At 45.3% G+C, this 23,812-nt stretch overlaps 4 protein-coding genes and 1 pseudogene across 10 annotated transcripts; 2 read left to right on the forward strand and 3 right to left on the reverse strand.

The window, feature by feature from the left end:
• On the forward strand, window positions 1,517-4,231 carry LOC8077572 (hydroxyphenylpyruvate reductase). Its single transcript, XM_021457331.1, has 2 exons — window positions 1,517-2,137; window positions 3,307-4,231. Exons 1-2 carry the CDS (start codon window positions 1,715-1,717, stop codon window positions 3,823-3,825), a joined length of 942 nt encoding a protein of 313 aa, XP_021313006.1. The 5' UTR covers window positions 1,517-1,714; the 3' UTR covers window positions 3,826-4,231.
• LOC110433982 lies at window positions 4,517-4,834 on the reverse strand (annotated as a pseudogene).
• Window positions 5,542-8,870, forward strand: LOC8077573. Its single transcript, XM_002454851.2, has 4 exons — window positions 5,542-5,735; window positions 7,284-7,932; window positions 8,039-8,224; window positions 8,336-8,870. The coding sequence occupies exons 2-4, from the start codon at window positions 7,357-7,359 to the stop codon at window positions 8,630-8,632; spliced, it is 1,059 nt and encodes a 352-aa protein (XP_002454896.2). The 5' UTR covers window positions 5,542-5,735; window positions 7,284-7,356; the 3' UTR covers window positions 8,633-8,870.
• On the reverse strand, window positions 9,962-13,958 carry LOC8079385 (protein Mpv17). Of its 3 annotated transcripts, none has more exons than XM_021457508.1 (3): window positions 13,625-13,958; window positions 12,139-12,421; window positions 9,962-10,663 (listed from the first exon to the last, which is right to left on the reverse strand). In XM_021457508.1, the coding sequence occupies exons 2-3, from the start codon at window positions 12,339-12,341 to the stop codon at window positions 10,264-10,266; spliced, it is 603 nt and encodes a 200-aa protein (XP_021313183.1). In that variant the 5' UTR covers window positions 12,342-12,421; window positions 13,625-13,958; the 3' UTR covers window positions 9,962-10,263. The 3 variants fall into 3 exon arrangements, with proteins under 3 accessions (XP_021313183.1, XP_021313182.1, XP_002457081.1); XM_021457507.1 differs by having other exon boundaries at window positions 12,139-12,468; XM_002457036.2 differs by having other exon boundaries at window positions 12,139-12,242; window positions 13,625-13,957.
• LOC8081355 (HIPL2 protein) lies at window positions 18,222-23,650 on the reverse strand. 5 transcript variants are annotated; one of them, XM_021457334.1, is made up of 7 exons: window positions 23,179-23,650; window positions 23,015-23,088; window positions 22,810-22,881; window positions 21,026-21,527; window positions 20,588-20,792; window positions 19,170-19,479; window positions 18,222-19,081 (listed from the first exon to the last, which is right to left on the reverse strand). In XM_021457334.1, exons 4-7 carry the CDS (start codon window positions 21,296-21,298, stop codon window positions 18,496-18,498), a joined length of 1,374 nt encoding a protein of 457 aa, XP_021313009.1. In that variant the 5' UTR covers window positions 21,299-21,527; window positions 22,810-22,881; window positions 23,015-23,088; window positions 23,179-23,650; the 3' UTR covers window positions 18,222-18,495. The 5 variants fall into 5 exon arrangements, with proteins under 5 accessions (XP_021313009.1, XP_021313010.1, XP_021313008.1 ...); XM_021457335.1 differs by lacking the exon at window positions 22,810-22,881; XM_021457333.1 differs by having other exon boundaries at window positions 22,810-23,088.

Below are 23,812 nucleotides of genomic sequence, written 5' to 3' on the forward strand. Positions count from 1 at the left end.
CAACACAGTTCTGAAAGGTAACCTGGAGTCTATAGCCTGCTCTGATTGTGACATCGTTTAACAACATATTATCGTCAGGCTCTGCTAACGGCTACAGCCGTCTTTATTCTACGCCTCTGAATTTCGCCATCAAAGTGAGGTACTGCATGCCTTTCGCCGGCTCATTTTTTGGAACAAATCTATGAGCTTATCGGTGGCTGACCTCAGTTCGGCAGCGATACCTACTTCGTTGGCTGAGACGCCAAGTGTCCTGCATCAGGCTATTCAGGCACCACCTGCATCCAGTAGAGGAATTATACGCGGTCAAATTTACCAGGGGCTCTGAATGTTAAGGCATAATTCTAAAATTTATAGTGAAATCACCAAGGTTCGTTCTGAATATTTATCAGCTCAATCCATTTGAGCGGATTTCCAGATACCTCACGAAAATTCTGAGTGGCTCGTCCATTTGATCACGAAAAGAATTATGGTCAGCGTTGTCTAGTCTCATGACTTTCCAGATACCGATCAACACTAATGGGAGGGCCGCTTTGGCTATAGATGCGTAGTGACTTGTGAACGTGGGACCCTCAGATAATAACGTGGCTTATTAAGGAGAAGTCAGGAAAATAAGCTATTGGGGATCTCCTATGTATTAGTTATAGTTATACATATTCAGTATCGTAAATGGTTGTATTTTTTATTTTATAAAATCTAAAATTGTTTGACTCCACGCTAAACGAGAAATTCAAGGGGGAGTATATTATACATATATGTATATAAATAACCTGGACCTGGTCAAGAAGCACGATCCTGTAGAAGTCGGGGTCAAAGAATCTCCTCACTCCAGGCCCGTCTCCGGTACCACCGTGGAGGTGGAGGAACACCACCGGCTGCAAGATCGACGAGGCGAGAAGACAAACGATGGAAGCTCGTCTCAGAGGGTCAGCAAACTGGGATTCCCGGACTGCTCGTAGTATGGAGTGGACGCCAGAAACCTGGAGGAGGAACCCGGAGAGCGGCTCCATTGTCCTGCGCGGCAAAATCTACATTGTGAATGCCCTAAAACTATAGTGGTTTTTGCCAAACATTTTTTAAAACTGCTGAAGCTCCATTAAAGAAAAAAACTACTCCACAAACCAAAACCCTTTTTAAAGAAGTAAGAGTCCTACTAAACTAACCCTAACTTCTAGTTCATCATACAAAGATATACTCAATCCATATCAAATTATAAAAAATTTAACTTTTTTGACACTAAGTTTAACCACTCGTATTATTCAAAAAAATTACGTAAAATATCACTTTTTATTCGTGACTTGATTTATTAATAAAAGTTGTTTAAGAATGATTTAAATGTGACTATGTTTATATAATTTTTTGAATAAATTGAGTGGTCAAACATAAGGTTTAACAAGTTAAATGTGTTATAATTTAGGATGGAGGGAGTATATTTTGATTTCATGATAGCAACATTTACAGTACGGCCAACAGGTGAAGCCGGAGCTGACTCACGCCGTGCCAATGCCAAGTGCCCGGCTGCCGGCCGGCGTCTGGATCACTTGCGAGTTGTGACTTGTGAGCACCAACAAAAGGCACATCTCCGCAGATCACAGCCACAGGGGTCACACGGAGCCAATCCATCCTCGTCACGCCCCCAGCCACACCACACCACACCACGACCTCACCTGCCGCCGCCGCCGCCTCCTCCAGTCCTCCTCCAGCGCCCGCCGCGCCGATGGAGTCCCTGGGCGTGCTGCTGCTCCACCCCGTGAACGCGTACCTGGAGCAGGAGCTGGACCGCCGCTGCCGCCTGTACCGCTTCTGGGAGTCGCCCCGGGAGGAGTTCCTCCGCGCGCACGCGGGCGCCGTTCGCGCCGTCGTCGGCAACGCCAACTACGGCGCCGACGCCGCGCTCATCGACGCGCTCCCGGCGCTCGAGATCGTCGCATCCTTCTCCGTCGGCATCGACCGCGTCGACCTCGCCAAGTGCCGCGAGCGCGGGATCCGGGTCACCAACACCCCCGACGTCCTTACCGACGACGTCGCCGACCTCGCCGTTGGACTCGCCATCGCCGTCCTCCGCAGGATCCCGCAGGCCGACCGCTACGTCCGCGCCGGGCTATGGAAGTCCAGGGGCGACTACACCCTCACCACGCGGGTGCGTCGCCTTGTTTTCCCTGCTCCCCTCTTTCTTCTACTTCTTCTTATTAATCATTGTTTACTATATACCGAATTTCATCTCTTCCTTGCTGTACCACACATACTTATTACCTACATGTAGTATGCTTCGTTTTACGAATTTGAAAAAAAAAAGGAATTCAGTATTTGGTACTTCTGCGATATAGTAATATTTTTTAGGAGTGAACATGATAAATTGGGGCAGTATGAACCTCAGTTCCAAAATCTGTGTACTGTTAAGCGTCTATTTGGATAGATTAGTTAATTAAAAAGTGAGGATAGTACTCCCATGAGGACGAGGTTTATCGGGATCACAAGAGGGAGCATTTCACGGATTGTGACTGAACAAAAATAGAGAGAACTACCTGTCAATAAACTGGAGCGCAAGTTCTATGGCATCAAGGAAAAAATGATTTTGTTTTGAGTCATAGTCATATGTTGCCTTTCTCAAATTTGGTTCTCAAATTGAACATTTGTGAATGACATAGATTGACAGCACCTCAGTGGAAGGCGCCTTAAACACCACGTTAAACAGTCACATTTTCGGAACTGGCCTAGCCCTTGTGGGGCAGTAAAATTGAATTCTATCTTTCTGAAATTAAAGGGGTTGTTGAGCTTCGTATAGCCACAAACGTTGCTTGTTGGGATCACGTGCTTTTCAAGTGGAAAGCTTAGATGGGGAGGACCACATCCTTTTAATGTTGATGGTTCTAGTAGGTTGATAATTTTCTAGGGTCTAGAGATGGTTATCACATCTGCACATAAAAACACTGGATGCTGTGGTTTCAATTGAAATCACCTATCACTAGGAGAACCCTATCCGTAGGAACTTTTTTGGCATTGTTCCTGATGACATCACAAGTAATCAGTTAGTCATCTGTCAAACTTAAGCAACGTTCGGTAGGTTGCTTGTTTAGATCTGCATTGCATTCTCACTTGAACTATGCTTATATATGCTGAGGTAATAATCAAAATAGTGAATAATCTGTCCCATCATCTGAAACTACATTTTAGGCCATGCCAATCTGTCACGAGTTGCTTGGCACACTGGACACTGTTACTCTCTTCAGTAGCATCAGGATATATGCATAGGCTGCAGTAATGTGTGGTAGAATAGAAAAGGAAATGACTCCTGTTATCTTCCTGCAGTTCAGTGGCAAGAGAGTTGCTATTCTGGGGCTTGGCAGGATAGGCTTAGCGATAGCAAAAAGAGCCGAGTCATTCGGTTGTTCCATAAGCTATAACTCAAGATCAGAGAAGCCTTTCCCAAACTACAAGTTCTATGCGAACGTTGTTGACCTGGCAGCCAACTGTGATGTGCTTATCGTGGCGTGCTCGCTCAATGCTGAGACCCATCACATCGTCAACCGTGAGGTCATCGATGCGTTGGGTCCAGAGGGCGTGCTCGTGAACGTTGGCCGCGGAGCACACGTGGACGAGCCCGAGCTCGTGTCTGCTCTCGTCGAGAAACGCTTGGGAGGAGCGGGCCTCGATGTGTATGAGCACGAGCCTGTGGTTCCAGAGCGGCTTTTCGGTTTGGATAATGTCGTCGTAGTGCCTCATGTGGGCAGCGACACTGAAGAAACATGCAGGGCGATGGCTGACCTAGTGCTAGGAAATTTAGAGGCGCATGCGTCGAATGAGCCATTGCTCACTCCGGTTATCTGATTGTTGCTGGTAGGCACTTGGTCTGAGATTGGTAGAAGAAGAACATGACACGGTGGTTTGTAATCCCAACTCTGCACTCTGCTATTTTTTGTTTTTGGTTTGCCAGTCAGCAAGCTGTTACTCAGATCAGCCATGATTAATAAGAGTAGCTATCTATGGAGATACTCTTGCGTTGACATATGATTGTCGTTAGCACTTGGTCTGTCAGGAGATTAGTTGAAGGACATGACACCATGATTTGTAATCCCAACTCTGCACTCTGCTATTTTTCGTTTGCTACTTACTAGTCAGGCTGCCATCACTAGGGACATGCTGTTCTCTTTTGTAAGTCAGGCTGTTACTCAGCTTGGCCTTGATTTTATGATTAATAAGAGTACCTATCTATGGAGATATTCACATTGACATATGATTTGGAGTTTCATGATTTCTTCTTATCTTTTGTTGTGTGGTGTGGCCAGAGCATATGATGCATTCTTCACTTTTTTATTGTCATGGATATTCCAACTCTGATTTCCCTGACTTAAAGAATCCTTCGTGTGGTCACTGCATTGCAGTTCAGCGGGAAACGAGTGGGCATCATCGGGCTGGGCAGGATCGGGCAGGCGGTGGCGAGGCGCGTGGAAGCCTTCGACTGCCCGGTGAGCTACTACCAGCGGACGGAGCAGGCGTCGGTGTACCCAAACTACACCTACTACCCGTCGGTGGTGGAGCTGGCGTCCAACAGCGACGTGCTGGTGGTGGCGTGCCCGCTGAACGCGTCGACCCGGCACATCGTGAGCCGCGAGGTGATGGAGGCGCTGGGCCCGAAGGGCGTGCTGATCAACATCGGGCGCGGCCCCCACGTCGACGAGCCGGAGATGGTGGCGGCGCTGGCGGACGGCCGGCTCGGCGGCGCCGGGCTGGACGTGTTCGAGGACGAGCCGAACGTGCCCGAGGCGCTGCTGGCGATGGACAACGTCGTGCTCGTGCCGCACGTCGGGAGCGGCACCTACGAGACGCGCAAGGCCATGGCGGACCTGGTGCTCGGGAACCTCGAGGCCCACGTGCTCAGCAAGCCGCTGCTGACGCCGGTGGTCTGACTGCGCGTGGTGGTGGACTGGTGGTGGTGTTTTACACGTACGTGTGTGTAGGAGAGGGGAATGGATGGTATGTTTCCGTTCGTTCCGATCCAGGGGAAGAAGTCGGGGTGGGGAGGAAGAAGCAGATGGGTGTGTTGCGGTTTCCTTGTTTTATGATGATGATTTACGAATAACAGCAGGTAGCGAGGCGCAGCAGCGCGCCAGCGCCTGATGATGAACTCTCTCTCTCTCTCTCTCAGCTAGTGGCGATTTGAAATGTATTTCTCGATCATCAACGGGGGATTCGAAATGTTTGGATGTGTCGAAATGATCGCATGTGAAACGAAACTGAAATGTTGTAGATTGTTCGTGACAACAATAACAATGAAAAAAAAAGATGTAGTGAGGTGACGAGACGAGAGAGTAGCCAGTGCACATGACTTTACACACGAATGAGGGGATGGAGCCTGGAGGAGATGCGGACAGCGGCGGTATCTGACGACCCGGGCCGACGACCAGCCGGTGTCTTGTACGGGCGGGCGGGCGGGCAAGTGGAGAAGAAGGCAAGAGAGTTCCACCCCCCACTGACGTGTGGGGTAGCATGCTAAGGGACGTGGGGACCCAACCGCCTAGCGGCCCACCACACCAGGACGTCTGTGCCGTGTGGTCACTCTGTGGATGACCCTGACCCTGAGCCTGACCTGAGCGACCCTCCATCTCCATTTGGGTTTCCTTCATCCGGGATCTGGCGGCGACCAAGACGAGACGACGCACCAACCACCAGAGAGGAGGAAGAGCTGTGTGTGTGTGTGATGGACAGAAGAAGACTGCAGGAAGGAGAACACGGGAGAGGTAACGCCCTCTTAATTCGTCCTCGTCCATGGATCCAGTACATTGTCCACATCATCCATGCATCTTCCTTGTTCCTCCCTCCTCTCCTCTGAGCCATGGCGGTTCTCCGATCCTGACTCGGCCGCATATATCTGATCCACACCACACCACACCACACACCACACGGCGGTGCGCCATCACCGGAGGAGCCTCCTCGTCGTCCGTCCACGGCCCAGCGATTGTTTGGTACGGTTCTTGCCGCATTGCATTCAATTGCATTCCAAGGTTCATCACTCATCAGCTGTGCATGCATGTCTCCTCCTCCTCTTTTGGCATTCATCTTGTCTTGGCGATCCAATGCCCACTGTGAATTTTGGTACAGTTACGACCTTTCTTTTCTTCAACTTTTTTTTTTTTACCTACGGCACGTACAACGTGCACCCGGAACAGAACATGCGATCCGTGATTCTGCACCTTCTCTTGTGTGCTCCACGGCCACACACGTTCCTCGAGGAAGCGTCCTGTGCCGACACGTGTCCGCCTCACCTAGCAGCGACGCCACGCTCCACTCGCCACCTGGCTCCTCCTATCTCTACTGCTCGCCACGTGCCTTTTCGGCCCTCCCCCCAGCCCACCTGGCTACAGTACAGGTGGTAACAGTGTGACTGCGGATCACCCTTTTCGTCCATTCTTCAGGCCTGTTTAGTTTCCACTTAAAAATTTTTACTTTATCACATCAAATATTTAAACATATGTATAAAATATTAAATATAAATAAGATAAAAAACTAATCGTATAAATTAATTGGATCTTGTTTAAACCTAATAATCTATGATTAAATACTAATTGCTACAATAAATATGTGCTAATGACGAATTAATTAGGTTTAATAATTTGTCTCACAACGAATTCTATAATTTATTTTTCTATTAGTATGAACACCCACAGAACACCCCTACATGACGTCCAAAAACTTTTCTCGAACTAAACCGGGCCTCATTGCAATGGCTTACAAGGTATCTCTCTTTTTTTTGGCAATGCAAGTCCAAACAAAGCACTTCTTGACGAATGACGACTATCATATCAATTTCTTTTTTTTTTTGCAATTTTCTTAGTCTGGAATTGACAAAAACACGGAGTTTCTCTGCCAAAAGCGGTGTGTGATTGCGGTATGGTTTCTATCTCTAGCAGCCTTAATCTCTTGGATTGGATGGACTTGATATCTCTAGCTACAATGCCTTTGCCTGCCCAGTTTCTATCTATAGCTTTGTGCATAAGTTGCAGGCATAATGCACATGCAATTTTCAACAAAACACAAACTGAAAAGAAAGGCATCAATGGCATTGCCTCACTTCTTTCAGAAAAAAAAAAATGGCATTGCCTCACCAATCTTATATCTCTTCTTCTTCCACAGTGTCTCCAAAACCCAGCTGGCTACCTTCCTTCCTTGTTCTTTCAGAATTCAGAGCGCAGATTTTGGCAAAGCTGTAGAGTGTAGTAGTAAATCTTCAGAGTTCATCCGAGATCAGACCACAGACCCATTTGTTTTTCTCAATTATTGTATTGCAGGTTGTTAGTCTCACTCTCAGCAAGAAGTCAAGAACGAACTGCGCGTCCGTCGGACCACCACCGGCGCGATACGATGAAGCGCGGGGCGTCGGAGTCGTCGGACGCGACGAGCCAGTCGACCACGACGCCGCCGCGGACGCCCAATACCCCGAACAACATGCGTCGGCCGGCGTACTACGTGCAGAGCCCGTCCCACGATGGCGGCGGCGACAAGTCGTCGTCGGCGACGACGGCGAACACGACGCCGGTGTACCACAGCCCGCTCGAGTCGCCGTCGCACGCTTCCTCCACGGGCCGCCACTCCAGGGTCTCCTCCTCCGCCACCCGCTTCTCGGGCACGCTGCTCGGCCGGTCCTCCTCGCCCGCCACCAGCAGGACCGCCGCCGGCGCTGGCGCCGGGCGGAAGCTGCACGGCGGCGGCTCCGGCCACAAGAAGAAGAAGAAGTGGCACGAGGTGAGCGGCGTCATTGACGAGGAGGCGGCGGACGACTACGACGAGGACGACCAGGAGCAGCAGGAGGACGAGGAGGAGGATGAGCTCCCGGTGTGCCTCGGAGTGGTCTTCTGCGCAGTGGTCGTCGTGTTCGCCGTCGTCTGCCTCATCGTCTGGGGAGTCGCTCGCCGCTACAAACCCAACGTCGTCGTCAAGGTACATTAATTACATCGATCATTGTGCATGTTCAGAGCAGAAATGAATTAATTCCAAGCTTGCTGTTGATGTTCCGGCCATGCATCGATATCATGTGTATGTGCAGAGCCTGACGGTGCACAACTTCTACGCCGGGGAAGGCACGGACAGCACCGGTGTGCCGACGAAGCTGGTGACGCTCAACTGCTCGCTGGCCATGTCCGTCCACAACCCTTCCACCATGTTCGGCATCCACGTCTCCTCCAGCTCCATCCGGCTCATGTACTCGGAGATCGCCATCGCCACCGGTCAGGTACCTATACGTGCTGCAACTGCAAACCATCTCTGTTTCCACCGTCGTATCAGCCCAGTCCCTAGCTTCCTGAATGCATGGCTCTGTCTGTTCTCTCTCTGATCCCTGCAGCTCCACAAGTTTTACCAGCCGAAGAAGAGCCACCGCGCCGCCGCCGCGATCCTACACGGCGAGAAGACGCCGCTGTACGGAGCCGGCGCCACGCTCGTGGTGACTAAAAACGCCGGAGCCGGAGGCAATAAGGTGCCGCTGACGCTGGAGCTGGCGGTGAGGACGAGAGGGCACGTGATCGGGAGGCTTGTGAGGGTGAAGCACGCCGTGCAAGTGAGGTGCCCCGTCGCCATCGACCCCGGCAGCTCCAGGCCGGTCAGGTTCCGTCGGAGCGATTGCAGTTACAGGCGACGATGAGCTGAGTTTGCAGCGGCTTGCATTGATCAGCTAGAGAAGAGAAGGAACTCGATTGCGATGCACACCAACACCTTCTTCTTCTTTGTTCGTCGTCGTCTTTGGCTGGATTAATAATGGTTGTCAGTCATCTTGTAGATAGTTGCGGCTATATATATGTGTAGGCTGTTGCATGTGTTCATGACCTGACTGTGGAGATCAACTAATAATCAGAGAAATAACGCTGCAGTTTTCTGGGATACCTTGAGATTTATAGTAGTGAACAGGAACGACGCCATCGCCATCCGGATAATTGAGCCGAGCGCGGATGCTCCGGTTGTGCAAATCAAGCTACCTCCCTGATGGCTGATGCTTCCGCGGCATGTTGCCTGGCCTGGAGATCACTTGAGCTGACTGAAGAAGAAAATGCGTGCAGTGCAGACTGTAAGACAAATTCGGGATGATCGGTGGACCATCATGGATGGAGGTGGAGCAGGCCGTCCCACTTTTTGGTTGTTCCCGCCGCCGGCCGGACCTGAGCAAAATAGGCCCGGCCCGGCCCGGCAACATGCTGGGTTTGGCCCAGCCCGCGTATGTTACTGGACAGGTCCTGGCCAGTGAGGGCCCAGGCCCTCGAAATGAGGAGCAACATGCATTGCGTTGAATATTGAACGACATTTACAGTCAACTGCTCTCATTCAGCTCATGCACAAACGTTTTGACTTGTGCAAGTGCTAGGACCTAGGAGAGAGCTGGCCTTTGATTGATCACCTCAGTTGGAGACGTGTGGTGTGAACGCAATCCATCACAAAATCGCATCTCACCAGTAAGACCTGGAAGTTACGGCCATAGTGTACATTCTAAATTCCTCGCCAAAAAAAAAAAAAAACTGTGTATTTTAAACTTTAAATTTAATACTAGCGCATGTAGCTGTTTCCATTTACAATTTAGCCGCTATAGCGTGAATTAGTCAACGATTAGCTATTTGAGGAAAGTCAAGGTATTTGCTCCCATTTACAATTGAGCCGCTATATATAAGCATGGTTTAGCCAACGATTAGCTAACTGAGAAGACAGGTCTCTTAATTGAAAAGACCGGTTGTAACTGATTTATTTCACTTCGTGCTTCGTTCAATCATTCATCATGGTCTAGTTAGTGCTCAGCACGCAATCAGATTGCCTCTCAGCAGGTGTTTTGACTGATCACCACTAAAATACATCCGCCTTATTAGATCAGGTGCCGGAAAGAAACGCTTAATATTTCACGGTTAAAGCTCTGCTTCACCAGCACCTGATACAGCAGAATGCAGACGGGCGTTTTCTCTAGCACTGCACAGTGCAGGTATGCCGCGAATTCAGAGCATCCCAAAGCATCTTCAGCTTACCAATTTGAATCAATTCGAGATCAACATACACTCCACACGAAAGTTAACACATCACTCGAATTAACAGAGCAATTCAGCAACCGTTTCCTCCTGTCAAAGATTAAAAAGAATTCTCTACAACGCCATCAATGTTTAGCTTTGCTGGGATCACAATTTCGCTTTAACAGCTGCTGCCAAATACTTCTCCTTTTTACCATTATCTTCCTGGATCAACCAGAGTTTAGAGGTATTGATCCAGACAACGAACCACACATGACTCAAAGTAGCCAAATCAAACCTTACTCTTCTGGTCTTCGATTTTCTGGAACGATGTGAACCACTGCTTCCAGGAAGCGTCTCCCTGCTGCTCAATCCATGACAAGAAGCAACTGTCCAAGAGGCAGAACAAGTTCACATACAGGAGCTGATACCGCACGGGGATGAAGCGGAAGTTTGCGATTTGCACAGCAGGCCAGATGGTTCCACCTAACACCAGAGCCGGAATGAAGTCTCTTTTCACATCTTCCTTCACCTGCTCTACGCTCCTTCCTTGACCAAGACCAACATATGAGAAGAACAGGAGGAGGTCTAATGGTCCAAAGAGGAAACCATCTGCGGCAACTTTTGAGGCAACAAATTTGAACGTATTAGGCTGAAATCTCCGCCGGATGAAGCGGTCCAGGTATTCATACCTATACAACAAAACCAAAGCCTTAGTGACAGATATTAATGCAAGCAACATCTCATATAACAGCTCAACTGACAATAGTTCGTATTGTTTACTCCTAAAAATAAGGAGGGAACTGCTTTCATCTGCAAATCACTAAATTTATGAAGCATCCATGCTACAAAATCTTAACTGCCTTTTGCAAATGAACAACAAAGTGCAGCAGATAAGTGAGGAGATTGTGGAATCAACATTCATCACAAATGAATAAGTCAACATGAATAGGACTGCAGGGGTTTTTGTTCCCACAGCAGATATCTCATTAGATTATTTCTCTGTCCAAAAACGAAAACCTGTATGATCATATTGTTTATCTGCATTTTCATATAGTATAGCAGAACATAGTCCAGTGGCGAACTACTAACTCTCCAAAACATAGCATCGTTACAGCACGTGACATGGTGGAAATCAAATCACTGTTGAAGTGGACTACTGAGCATACAAATGAACAAACAAGGATGTTCAACTGTGAAGTACAGCCCAAGATACTTCTACTCTTAATTAAAGTTGATGCTTGGCCCTTGTGAAAAGTCAACTGCCTGACCACATAACTAAATAGAGGGGCAAAATTCAGTGAGACAAGAACCACTTGTGCACTCGTGTTGTCATGCATGGTATGTGCTGTTGGTAATACTCCATCCCAAATTGTAAGTCATTCCAAGAATCTTGGAGAGTCAAACTTTTCTAAGTTTGACCAAATTTATATGATAAAATAATTATTATTATGATACCAACTAAGTATTATTAGATTCTTCCTTAATTATATTTTCATAATATACTCACTTTACGTTACAAATCTTAGTATTTTTCTCTGTAAGTTTGGTTAAACATGAAAAAGTTTTGACTCTCCAAGATTCTTGGAATGACTTACAATTTGGGATGGAGGGAGTATTATATTGTGATTTACTATATTGAAAGAAACACATGCATTTGTATAAATGCTTGCATCCATTGGCTCTTTCAATTACACCAGTAGTCAATAACTATAGTAGTAAATATCCAGGTTTCCAATGAACCTGTTAAATCTAGAAAGTACCCCAGCATATTCAAGCAAACAATGTGTTCTTAGGTCTATTCAATTTTCAAGAAGCAGTCACCAAGTCCTTATTGATAATATGACACCATGAACTGCCACTCATACTATCACCTATATACCTAAAATGGAGAACAGCAGTGCAGAATTGGGATTACATCCTCTATGTTCTCTATTATCCTATAATTTGATTATTTTATCTGAGTGTGTTAATGTGTTTGTTGTTCTGTATTTGCCTTTCATATGTGATGTGTGGTGATTATGTGAGACTGAGAGCGTAGGATTATGGTTATTACTTACAAGTTTTTAAATGTTAATAATTGGAAGACATGAACCTATGATTCTAAAGAAAATATACACATAAACAGGTAGACGTAACAACATGTGATAAAATACAGGGAACTAACCAGTAATGTCCAACTGGACCAACAAAAGCAAATCCGAAGGAGCTTGTGACGCCCACCCTCTTCCAATCAACTTTAAACTCTTTATTGTCTTTATTATCTTTATCCTGTAAGGAAACAGAGCTTTGTTGAATGGGGTAATAGTGAAGTTGAAGAATGAAGAAATTAGGGGTAGACAGACAAAGAATAATTGATAGACTGCCCATGGAGGCACAGATAGTTTATATGGGGTCTCCAAGACCAAACGAAATGCCAGTCAGGATTCCTTGAATTTCCAATCTCGTATCTGAACAAATGCACCATGAACCGCGATAAATATCTTGTTTCAATTAACTGGCCAATACATAGCAAACATAATCAGCCCTTCAGCTGCACTGCACTGACTTTATTTTATTAAAAAACCTAACAAATGAATGCTAGCTACAAGTAATTCAAAGGCTGGTTTGCTTCTTAGAAAGAAGCCAAGCATGTTATGTAAATCACATATTAATAAGCTCACAATGCTGGCAATGCTCAGAGTTGAAAGAACAAACAAGGACATCTGAAGCTAAGACAACCAGACAAATGACTAACCATTACTATCAAAGAAAGAAATGAAAAAGTGTAATTCTATTAGTATGTATTGACAGAATACAAGGAAGCCCACCCCAACTTTATTTTGCCATACCCATCAAAACGGACAGCAAACTATAACCGCCCTGAAGGTCACAGCAACCAAAGGTCGACAATAAATCACATGGACGGAACATTAACCCGTTTTGCAGAATAAGCAATTTAGCAGGCAAACCTCTATCTTTGGAAAGGGGGGAGGGCGGCGGCTTCAACATCTCATTCCATTACCCATTTACTCCTCTTAAAGTCACAAAACAAAAGGCTTCAATACTAGTACTACCCCAAAGGGAGTGACATCAGACATCACTGACGATTCAGACCTCCTATCCCATGTCTGATGCATTACCACATAAGAGGACTATCAGTTCATAAGTTGTCACTAACAGCACCACAGAAGTCTATAGATATCCACAAGAATAGATAGATTTGACAAGACTCTTGGCATTAGAAACGAAAACTCTTTAACATATCAAGGTGTTCCCGACCAAACCACTAGTTTCTTGGGTAGTATCCACACACACAAGCCGAAGAAACAAGGCACAAATCCAGGCATTATCCGCAGCATTCAGAGTTGACTGGCTAGACACTGATTGAGGTTACCGACCAAACCCACGGCTCCTCCGAACCGATAAAACATCACATCCCCTAGGCGGCTAGGCATCAACAGCGGGTTATATGCTATATGGTAGGTCACAACAGCACGCAAAAGTTCAAGGAGCCACCAGGTCCGGGGCAAAAATCCAAATAGGAACAGCTAGCAAAATCCGGGGAGGCGGCCCGGTCCAGGAACCGGCGGATGAATACGCGTATCACGAGCACGGACCGGGAAGGGAGCGGAAATAGGGTGGTGGCCGATTGGGGCTGTTGCTGCTGCTACCTCAGGAGGGCTGCTGCGGCGGTCGGGGCGGGCGGAGTAGTGGGTGACGGCCTGGGCGCCGATGTCGCCGAGGCCCCAGAGGATGCCGGAGCTGACGACCTGCGTGCGCACCGGGTGCGTGGCCAGGCACTGCTGGTACCACCGCCATAGCTGCCGCATCCCCACCGCACCACCACCGCCAAGCGAAGAAGGGGAGAAGAGAGACTACAGCGGGGGAAGGACGAAGGAGGAGAAGAAAGGAAGCAAGTGTGCGCGCCGCGTTCCTCCCACACCTCTATTTTTTAGGCCTTTTTCGCCAATTTTTTTCCCCCCAATCGGATCATACGAGTTAGGGTTAGGTGGTTTTTAGGGTACCTGATGAAGCCAGCCCAACCAGACGAAGAGAATATTCAAAGTTTTGATAAAAGAAAAAGGGTCAGCCATTTGACGATTGTGTGATTGGTTGGTGCTATTTTCGAGACAAAATATTTATTTTAGTAGTATAGATGTCAAAGAAAAAGACATATATTGTTTTTGGTCGGTTAGTAAAAGTGATGCTCACTCATGGACTTCTATTGTGAAGCAAGATGTTACTATCGATCACTTTCTTTACAATTTAGACGAATTTAGATAGAGGTTTCAATCATCATGATCAGAGTTTTCATGTTTTTAATATGATTTTGTTCGTATAGAAAAGATGTAATTTTATTTAAGAAAGACTAGAAATTTGATACCACCTCAATCCCAAAAAAATGTATTTAGAGAAAATAGTATGAATAATATATATCTTTAAATAGATTATAATATAGAAAAATATCTCATAATTAATCTAATAATGCTTGTTAAACACCATAAATATATATGTCATTTTAACCTATTTTATCAAATCTAAGATTGGGACTCGCAAAAAATGAGAATTGTATTTTTTTTTAAAATAAGCGAGTACGTTCCAAATTCTCAAGTGCACCCATACAGAGAGAGATACACGTTACATTATTCAATTCAAACTAGTCAACAGTCCCATGAGCAACTTTCAGTTCAATCCTTGCAATTTTCAAACGAAAATTCACACATTTAAATTGGATTAGAAAATGATGATGGTTTGTGCAATGATTCCATTTTGGTACATCGACAATCTGAAAAAAACGATGATTCCATTTTGTTTTGTTTTTGCAAATCTTCAAACAAAATTCACACATTTAACCTAGATCGAAGATGTTAGAAATTATGATTTGTACAGTGTATTTCCCCTCATTTGCGCCCGCGCGGCAGATAACCTAATCTAAACACATTGGATCCCTACTAGACCACCGATTCTTGTTTCTCTTTCTTTCTATAATTTTGGTTAAACTTGAGATGTTTTGACTCTAAAAAATTCTTAGAACTTATAATTTAGGATGGAGGGAGTATATAATAATCTAACAAAACTTAAGTATGACCAACTCCATGATTTCATTGAAGATAAATAACTGGAAAGCTCGTGGGAGCTCTTCAAATAGGTAACATAATCTTGCTTAAAAAAGTAGTAGTACAAAATGCCTTTTAGAAGTAGTAGTACAAAATCGTATGGCATATTAAATGAATATTATTATTATACCACACACAATAATTTGAACATATCACACCTGGTGATCAGAGAGGATGCAGAGGATGCTGTACAGCTGAACATAATCTTTTCATTTCATAATAATCTAACAAAACTTAAGTAGACCAAATCCTGATGAATCTGAAAAATTTTCATTGAAGATAATTCAGAAGATTCTTGCTTGTTCTGATTCTTGGGATACTAACTTGGAAGAGGTGGAGAGTAGCATGTATCGCAGCCGTGCCATGACCGATTCTTCCTTTTTGATCTGACGTCACTTGGATTCCATTTATTTATTCTGTTCCTTGGATAATAACAGAACGGAGATAAGGATGAGATCGAGTGTAAAGTTGGAAGGTTTGGACAATTGGATGCAATAATTCCAAGCCGCCTTCGTCGATTTTGTGTGCACGGCTGTGCTACCTGCAATAATAATCGCACGAACGTGCCTACAGTTTAGTTTTTGTGATGTTCCATCAAAAGTTAATTGGATGGATCATGCTAAACTCTAACTTCCGATGAACCTGCTTTGCGAGATGTTCCTTTTCAAAGTCCCTTCACAGTCGGAACATGGAACTTGGAAGATTTTGCCCTGTTTTTTTATTATTATTTTCTGAAGAGTCACGAACAAACTCTAGATTGTTAGGCTTTGTTTAGTTCACAAAAAATTTCAAGAATCCCCGTCACATCGAATCTTTGGTCGTATGCATGGAGCATTAAATATAGACGAAAATAAAAACTAACTACACAGTTTACCTGTAATTTGTGAGATGAATCTTTTGAGCCTAATTACTCCGTGATTGGACAATGTTTATCTAATAAAAAAGAAATGCTACCGTACCCAAAAACAAAAAATTTTGCGAACTAAACGAGGCCTTAGTCCATCAAGTTTCCTCTCCATGTTCTTCTTCTTTTTTGTCTCATATATTTCTTATAATTTCTGACACGTTCAGGTGGTTCCCAACTACTCTGCTAATACTTCATATAATAAGCTATTAAGTTTAAAGTTTAGACACACATTATGGCCCTAACTTCCATACAGTACAGGGACTACCATTGTCTGTTGTTGTTGTTGTTGTTGTTGTTGATGATGAGATATGATCTTTCATCTGTGATGAATTGCACGTCTCCACTACTCTAGGCTACAACTACAGAGGAAGGAACTATTTCTTGACGACGAATGCGAGGAAGAGGAGCGGCGCGGCCATGGCCCATCACGACTAGGGAGACTCTGTTTTCGGGCCAGGCCCAGACTGGATGGCCTTCTGTTCTTTCCTTTTTAACTACTAGCAAACAAAGTACTTTGAGCTTGCAAGTTGCAATAATAATATGTATTACAGAGATAGAAAAATATATATTACATGCATGCATATGCATATATTCTAGTAGACAATAAATGTACGCAATTTTGAGTAGGACAATCTCTAGTGTCTGAGATAGGGGCTAAGGAAGAAAATATAATTCATACACGTTAAGAGGCCCAAGATTAGTTTTGGCCCAATATAAAGAAAACTCCATAAAACAACATAATAATAGTACCATATTGTTATTCCAATGGGATAAGACCACTTCTACTCCCTATAAAATAAAATAAGGACTATGGCATATTGAAATGTCCAACAATCCAATCATCTTTTACATCTGTATATATAATGCAATTTCTTTATGTCGTCTTCTAAATCTAAAGCTTATCAGCTAACCTAGGGCAACCCGCCATTGTCCTTTGCCCCAATGGGGTTCCTCGCGGACTAGAGCTTGGTGATTTACTCGTAAACCTTTTCGGTATTCATCATGTGTGATCCTCACTGTGTTCTTCCTTTGCCCCAATGGGGTTCCGTGAGCTTTGCGCCAATGGGGTTCCTCGCGGACTAGAGCTTGGTGATTTGCTCGTAAACCCATTTATTATTCATCATGTGTGATCCTCACTGCGTTCTTCAGTCTCTGACAAGTGACAACACAGGTCTAGCCCTTGCTGGTATGTGATTCAATTCGTCGTCAACACAAACCTATCAACACACGCACGCAACAAGCCCAGGACCCTAAGCTCAGCCTGGGCAAAAATAACCGAGAACCGAAACCGAAAATTTCGGTTAGCTGTTCGGTTCTCAGTTCTCAGGAACCGAACTAACCGATCAAATTTCGGTTCCCAGGCTCGGTTAACCGAAAGAACCGAAATTCATAAAAAAAGCCCAATAAACCTTACAACATAGGCCTAATACCACCTTAACCCTACATATAAAAGGTGAATGACACCCTCTCATAGCCTCACATCTTCACATTTTTTAAAATAACGACATCTTGCTTTTTAAAAAATATTTTTTTTCCTATTTTTCTATTCTTTTTTTATGCTTGTGTAAATTTTCGGTTAGTTCGGTCGGAACCGGAACCGAACCGAACTAACCGAAACCGATTTTGCTCAGTTCCAAGATTTGTGAAGAACCGATCGGTTCCTATTTATAGAGAACCGAATTTGTGTCAAAAACCGAAGAACCGAACCGAACCGAGGAACCGAACGCCGAGGAACCGAACGCCCAGGCTTACCCTAAGCTACATGTCCTCTATGGCACGTGTCTTATACAGAGGCTCCAAAAGCCGTAAACCCCACCTCCAGTCTGTCATCTCTTTCACTATCCTTTCCCCAAACAACTATAGTTCTCCTCTGACCCCAAATAATTTTGCCTCTTTTACATGTTCGATGAATATCCTCATATTTTGTGATCTTGCTCATCTATATCAATAGGGCCATAGTCAAGAAGAGCTTTGTACTTAGCAGATTTAACCATGGATCAATCCTGGCATAGAGGTTTTGGATTAGGACACATCAACTCCACATCATACGCAAGCATCAATTGCATCTAGATCGGGAGGCCGGCGACGGCAGCGACATCCCTACTGCCGGACAACATGAACAGCAGGGCTGGGAGTCTTCCTCGGTTCCTCCTCAACCCAGACAACACATCATCTACAGCACTTTTATGTTCAAGCTAGAATAACAGGATCCAGTCGGTGCTCATGGCTGCAGCAGCTGCCCTCTGCCTAGCAGCAAGAGTGGCAAAACAATTCTCTACCTTAGTGAACTTTCTCACTGATAATCAGTCCCGCAAACTTCTACAATTCAAGAGATCTCTTCAACCCTCTACACTGGAATATCAAAACCTATACCTTCTTGGGGCTGCGCAACAAAAAGACTACAGTTCACAAAGTTTCACGCCTACTGAACCTTACAGCCCAGCCCATACTTTGGCACACCCGGCGTTTACATCTGCTGCTCAAAAATACTATTTATTCTTGCACTTGTATCCACATCTTAGATGACCAAGTCTGAAAGCAATTCACAATGTAATTTGGGAGCCTTTCCAGCTCCTGTTTGTACACTGCACTTAAGTTGAATGAAAAAGGCTATGTGTATCCTTACCAAACCTACTAGGAGCAGCTCAGCAGCAGGACCAAATGCACGTGTTGGTGTTGTTGCAGCATGAGCAGACGGGGGAACACTTGATGCTGATGGAACATGGTGAATCCTTACCATCTTCTTGTTTCTTCCAGAACACCCACGCCAAACCGTTCCCATGGCACCCGCTGATCCAAATACTGCAGCCACCATCTTGCCCAACGAGTGACGACGAGGCGTAGGCGCCGGCCCCAGCCCCAGCCCCAGTGGGCCGCCGGCGCAGAGGCTGGATGCAGCGATCCTATACACACCATCTGTGGCGAGTATAATGCCCTCCTTGTTTTGGTCCTCAGCAAAGGAGACGACGATGGGGCTGTCTTGGCAAGGCATCGGGGTGGTCCTGGAGCAAGCCACGACCATTTGGGTGAGGGTGTAGCGACCGCTGCTTGGCTGCGACTCCATAGTGACCGACCAAAGTGCAGAGTTGTATGCATAGATGTACCTATATATTATGTATAATATATGCATTAGATCCACAGAAAAGGTCGTCATCACTAAAGATGCAATCTTAGGTGAAAATTACAGAATACCTCCCGCTTAGAGAGGCGTCAGCTGAACCGTGGTACTGGAGACCCCAGACAATCGACCCTGGCGCCATTGGATGTTTGAGGTCGAGGACGACGACTGAGGTGGCTGAGGATGGGTTGTTGTCGAAGATCAAGTATACCAGCTCTCCTTGTGTCTGCAGATCAATAGTCGTTTTATTTATTATGTATGTACATACAATGTACATATGTGTACATACCTCATCGATGTTGGCGCAGAACAGACTTCCAGAATAATCCAAGGCACACCCCCTTGGGATGTTGAGACCAGAGAAGAAGACCTCAGCATCAGTTCCTGAAATTCATAGAGATTATGGGTGTCTTTTCACTTATTCATCACAAGCTAATCATTAATATTTGCATGAGGAACATATTGGTTCTATCAAAATTTACCGATTAATTGATTTGAAGGATAAGCATTATACTTTCTTGAATCGACAACAAAATGTAACTGATGATATATACAAGCTCAGATAGCATCAGTTGGTTCCTCAAAACAAACACACCTATATTCATCAGGATTGGGGGAACTAGTTCAGAAATCATTTAGTGTACTACTACTAGTTGTAATTATGGCCTTACTATATATATTATATATATATAGTCCTATATACACAGTAAGAGCATCTCCAAGAGTTTGTCAAAATTAACTTGGCAAATCTTATGATTTGGCAACTCCCTAAAATATATGGCAAATGAAATAATATAGGCTCTCCAATAGTTTGCTATTTGGACTTTGTAAAATTAAAAAAATAGGCCCCCAAGATGATCGGATCCAACTGTTTTCAACCTTGACTATTTGCCTGCAGCGACACAATACTACTACTTCGATGTCTTCAAAATAAATACGTATATATGTTGATCCAGAACTATGTATATGAATAACTCTAGAGATCGACTACCAAGATCGAGTACAAACAGACCTGAGGACGAACCTGATCACCAAGCAGCGGTCGTCGGAATCCATGAGGGTGACGCGAGTGCGTCGGATCTGCTGATTGCCTGGGCACCGGTGGGTCTTCTGTGCGTCCGCGCGTCAAGGAGCAGGAGCTGCCACGTGATTTGTCGAGATGAATAGATGCCGCGTGAAGTAGACGAAGAGATGGATACGCGAGGAATCTGTCGAGACCTAGAACAGTCCACCAGGGGTCCGAGGAACTTTCATAGCCTGCGCGGGAAAGGCTCACAGCGGCGCGCGACACGCGATGCGCAGGCGATACGCGCGCGCAAATATGCGCGTGCGGAGGCCATCGATGCCAACTTCCTAAAAATGCCAACCTCATTTGCCAATCCATTGGAGACTAGAATTTCTTGTTTTGCCAAATTATCAAGGATGCCAACCTTATTTGGCAAACTATTGGAGATGCTCTGTATATGGGAAGAAGTGAAGTTGCGGTGTTTACCAGGCATGTCGTGGTCCACGTGGAGCCGAAGGATTTTCCCTAGCAATGAGCTCTTGTTAGATGAGATGAAATCTGTTGAAACGCCATGCCCAGTGACGAGGTAAAGGGATGGATCATTGGGCCGGAAGAAAATTTGGCCTCCATGGTCAAGCAGTGAAAACCCAGCCTGGGCCGCAGGTACGTCCATGGAGAACACCGTGGTAGCCTGATTGAGATGGAAATGAAAGCAGGCAGGCAGGATGAGCAAACATTAAAGAAAATTCTAATGAGTGTACTGCTAGTAGTACTGTAGTAGTTGACAATGAGTGGAAATATAATCATGACCTTGATTTGCATCTGATTCATCAGAACATATTCATTGCCATTAGATATTCAGATCAGGAACTCAATCACAATGCAAAGGCGGAAAAAGATTTGCCGGAAAATTAAGCTACGCACCTTGAAACCACCTTCTCTTGGGGAGAGCTCCTTTACTACGAGGATGGTGCACCAGCCTGTTGACGCCTCCACAGCTGTGTGGCCACAGTCGTCGTTGGACTTGGTGGTGTAAGACACAAAGAGCCGGACATCCATGCGTGGGTGAAAAACCACACTAACCAGGCCACATAGGCCACGCGCCTCATCATAGCGTGCAAGGCTGGAGAGGTCAATGAACGGGCTGTCACCCACCCGCATGGGCATGGCAGCCCCCATCTCCTCTGCTGCCGGCATGGACGCCAACCACACCTTGCCCTGCTGGTTCCAAACGAGAGCACGTCCAGACCCATCCGGGGCCACGATCAAGCCGCTGTAGCTCACCGCTGCAACCTTCTCAAAACATATGCTGTCGCTAGGTGACGCAGGGGCAGAGCTATGAGACAGGTGCTCGGTGGAGCTCGACAGCAAAGCCGGAGCCAAGGCGGCGCACGGAGCAGGAAGTGTGGTGTCAGTGGCATCCTAGCTGCATGAATGTAAATTTCCCGTAAGTTTCTACCATTCATGATTCATGATTCCAAAATCGTGCACGCATGGGCTGATGATGAGCTACCTAGTATCTCTAAGTAGCCTATATCTTAATCCTAAGAAGACATGCATAACAATTCGTACCTTTTTACTTAACCATTAATTAGGCCTCTTGATCGTACAGTGGAGTTCGAACACCAAACTAATCTATAAAGCATGTAGTTTGCTAACAAGAAACAAGAAAAAGTAACATACACAAGGCACTAATTCAGAATAGGAACATAATAATAACAAAAGATGGTTATTTATAGACACAGGCATTTCAAAAGATGTTATATTTTCCCTTAATACTTAAAAAAAAAGATATGGTTAGCCTGTCCACTTGCACGGGTTTGATATATAGAATAAATCAAATATCACACAAGCAAAGAATGAACAAGCAAGCTCCCCTCCAGTTAACCCTAACTCATTTTCCCCTACTTCTTTGTCTCCTGTATTTCCCCAAAACAATCCCCTGCTGTCTTATCAGGCAGCTAACTTTTTTTTTCATATTTCGATTACTTTTTTATATGTAATCCACTAGTTTTTAGTGGTAAGTTGCCAATGATCAATATAATTGAAGTTTTTCACCACGTCAGTCAAGTTTATTGTAGTGTGGCTTGACTAACTTTTCATCAATATCAGTCAGCTCTTTTTAGCTGCGGATATCAGTCAGCTCTTTTTAACTGCGGATAGAAGCCCTGACGAGCAGTAGAAGTTCTCCTGTTGGCCATAGCATCACTAGACGAACATAACAACAAACTTGGGTTCTAAAACGTTTTTCAGTGAGTAAGCTGCTGCAGCATAAGAACAAATGCATTTCACCAATAGGTTTGCCAAGAAAGAATAAACAAGGCAAACCAAACCACTTCGATAAAAAAAGGAAAACATACGCACACACAAGTTCAAACTTGAAGGAAAACTATTTAAGACTGTGTGTCATTAACGACACTGAAATATTCACTGTTATTAGAACCAGAAAGTTTCGAATATGATATTCACTGTGATTAGAACCAGAAAGTTTCAAATAAGCTAGCAGTTTCCTAGAAAACAATTTACAATCTTTATTACGAGTGTGACTAGACTAATACAATCCAATAGACGAATGTGAACGAATTTGGTGGGTCAATATAATCAAAGAACCAGCAGGTCTGATATGATATGCAAGAACTACTAAGAAGTAAGTCACCACCTAGGGAACAAGACTAGAGCGATATAACATCCAAATTAAGGAAGTTAACCTCTTTACTTGTAGAAGCTCCTAACCACAGCCACATGGCAGTTATAGGAACATCTCGAAATCACATATGTATCTGTAACCAAATACTAACAAGTTTTTGAGTCTAACTCAGACCAAATTTGGGAAATCAGTTAATAGCACAGATGCCTCTTCACCTCTATTAGACAAACGCTAGAACGATAACATGGAAATTAATGAAGCCGGACCTCATCTTAGTGAAGCTCCTAATCACTCAAGCCAAATGGCAATTGTATTGTAGGAACACCTGGGAATCACAGATCTAAAAATAACCAGATCAAGAGGAGCCCTTTGAAGTTTGAACGTAGGTGCACACCAAATTAATTTGGGGAATCATCGATGCCTCACTCACCCGCGGAAGGCGTCGATCTGCCGTCCCAATCCCATTCGCCGCCGACCTCCGTACAAGAGGTGGCCGTTGACGGCGGCCGCGGCCCACCTGCCGCCGCCGGGAGGGAGCCCGTGGCCGCCGTCAACGACCACCTCTTGTACGGAGGTCGTAGGTCCAGTGCGGGAGGCAGCTACGCGCTGAGTCTGGGAGCTGATCGGAACTTGCATTGCAGTCCTCTCCACTGGCAAACGAACTCTTGTGCCTCGCCCGGCTCCCCGGCCGTCACAAAACCCAAATTAGGTACAGAGTAGTATCGAACAGGTTGGGTGTCATTTGAAGCTATTTCAACTCAGAGTTCAGGCACGGGACCACCCTGCCTTTGCCCTTTGCCTGCCCTCCGGCGTCGTTAGCCACCACCACCACCGGTAAAACTTATGCACATGCACTGGCGGAGCCACCGCCCGGCCACGCCGGGCTCCCCGCCAAAATGTAAAAGAAATCTTCTTTATATTTATATAGAATTCTGTAATTTTATAGTTAAGTATTTTTGCTTAATGAGAATTATCCGGACTCCTCAAATCTTCAGGCTTCGCCACTGTGCACATGATGCTGTCTGCAGATTGCACAACAGCAGAACTGCACGCATCGAATGGAA

Source organism: Sorghum bicolor, chromosome 3, assembly GCF_000003195.3.
Source record: "Sorghum bicolor cultivar BTx623 chromosome 3, Sorghum_bicolor_NCBIv3, whole genome shotgun sequence".
Classification (NCBI taxonomy): Eukaryota; Viridiplantae; Streptophyta; class Magnoliopsida; order Poales; family Poaceae; genus Sorghum; species Sorghum bicolor.

Excerpts from the sequence above, each read along its gene's own strand:
- LOC8077572 (XM_021457331.1), top strand. The coding sequence starts at position 1,715 with ATGGAGTCCCTGGGCGTGCTGCTGCTCCACCCCGTGAACGCGTACCTG. Across the intron at positions 2,138-3,306 it reads ACTACACCCTCACCACGCGG|TTCAGTGGCAAGAGAGTTGC; the intron begins GTGCGTCGCCTT and ends ATCTTCCTGCAG.
- LOC8077573 (XM_002454851.2), top strand. The coding sequence starts at position 7,357 with ATGAAGCGCGGGGCGTCGGAGTCGTCGGACGCGACGAGCCAGTCGACC. Across the intron at positions 7,933-8,038 it reads AACCCAACGTCGTCGTCAAG|AGCCTGACGGTGCACAACTT; the intron begins GTACATTAATTA and ends GTGTATGTGCAG. Across the intron at positions 8,225-8,335 it reads TCGCCATCGCCACCGGTCAG|CTCCACAAGTTTTACCAGCC; the intron begins GTACCTATACGT and ends TGATCCCTGCAG.
- LOC8081355 (XM_021457332.1), bottom strand. The coding sequence starts at position 21,298 with ATGCCGGCAGCAGAGGAGATGGGGGCTGCCATGCCCATGCGGGTGGGT. Across the intron at positions 19,480-20,587 it reads CGTGGACCACGACATGCCTG|GAACTGATGCTGAGGTCTTC; the intron begins GTAAACACCGCA and ends TATGAATTTCAG. Across the intron at positions 19,082-19,169 it reads GACGCCTCTCTAAGCGGGAG|GTACATCTATGCATACAACT; the intron begins GTATTCTGTAAT and ends CATAATATATAG.
- LOC8079385 (XM_002457036.2), bottom strand. The coding sequence starts at position 13,783 with ATGCGGCAGCTATGGCGGTGGTACCAGCAGTGCCTGGCCACGCACCCG. Across the intron at positions 12,243-13,624 it reads GCCGCAGCAGCCCTCCTGAG|GATAAAGATAATAAAGACAA; the intron begins GTAGCAGCAGCA and ends GTTTCCTTACAG. Across the intron at positions 10,664-12,138 it reads GGTCCAGTTGGACATTACTG|GTATGAATACCTGGACCGCT; the intron begins GTTAGTTCCCTG and ends TTTGTTGTATAG.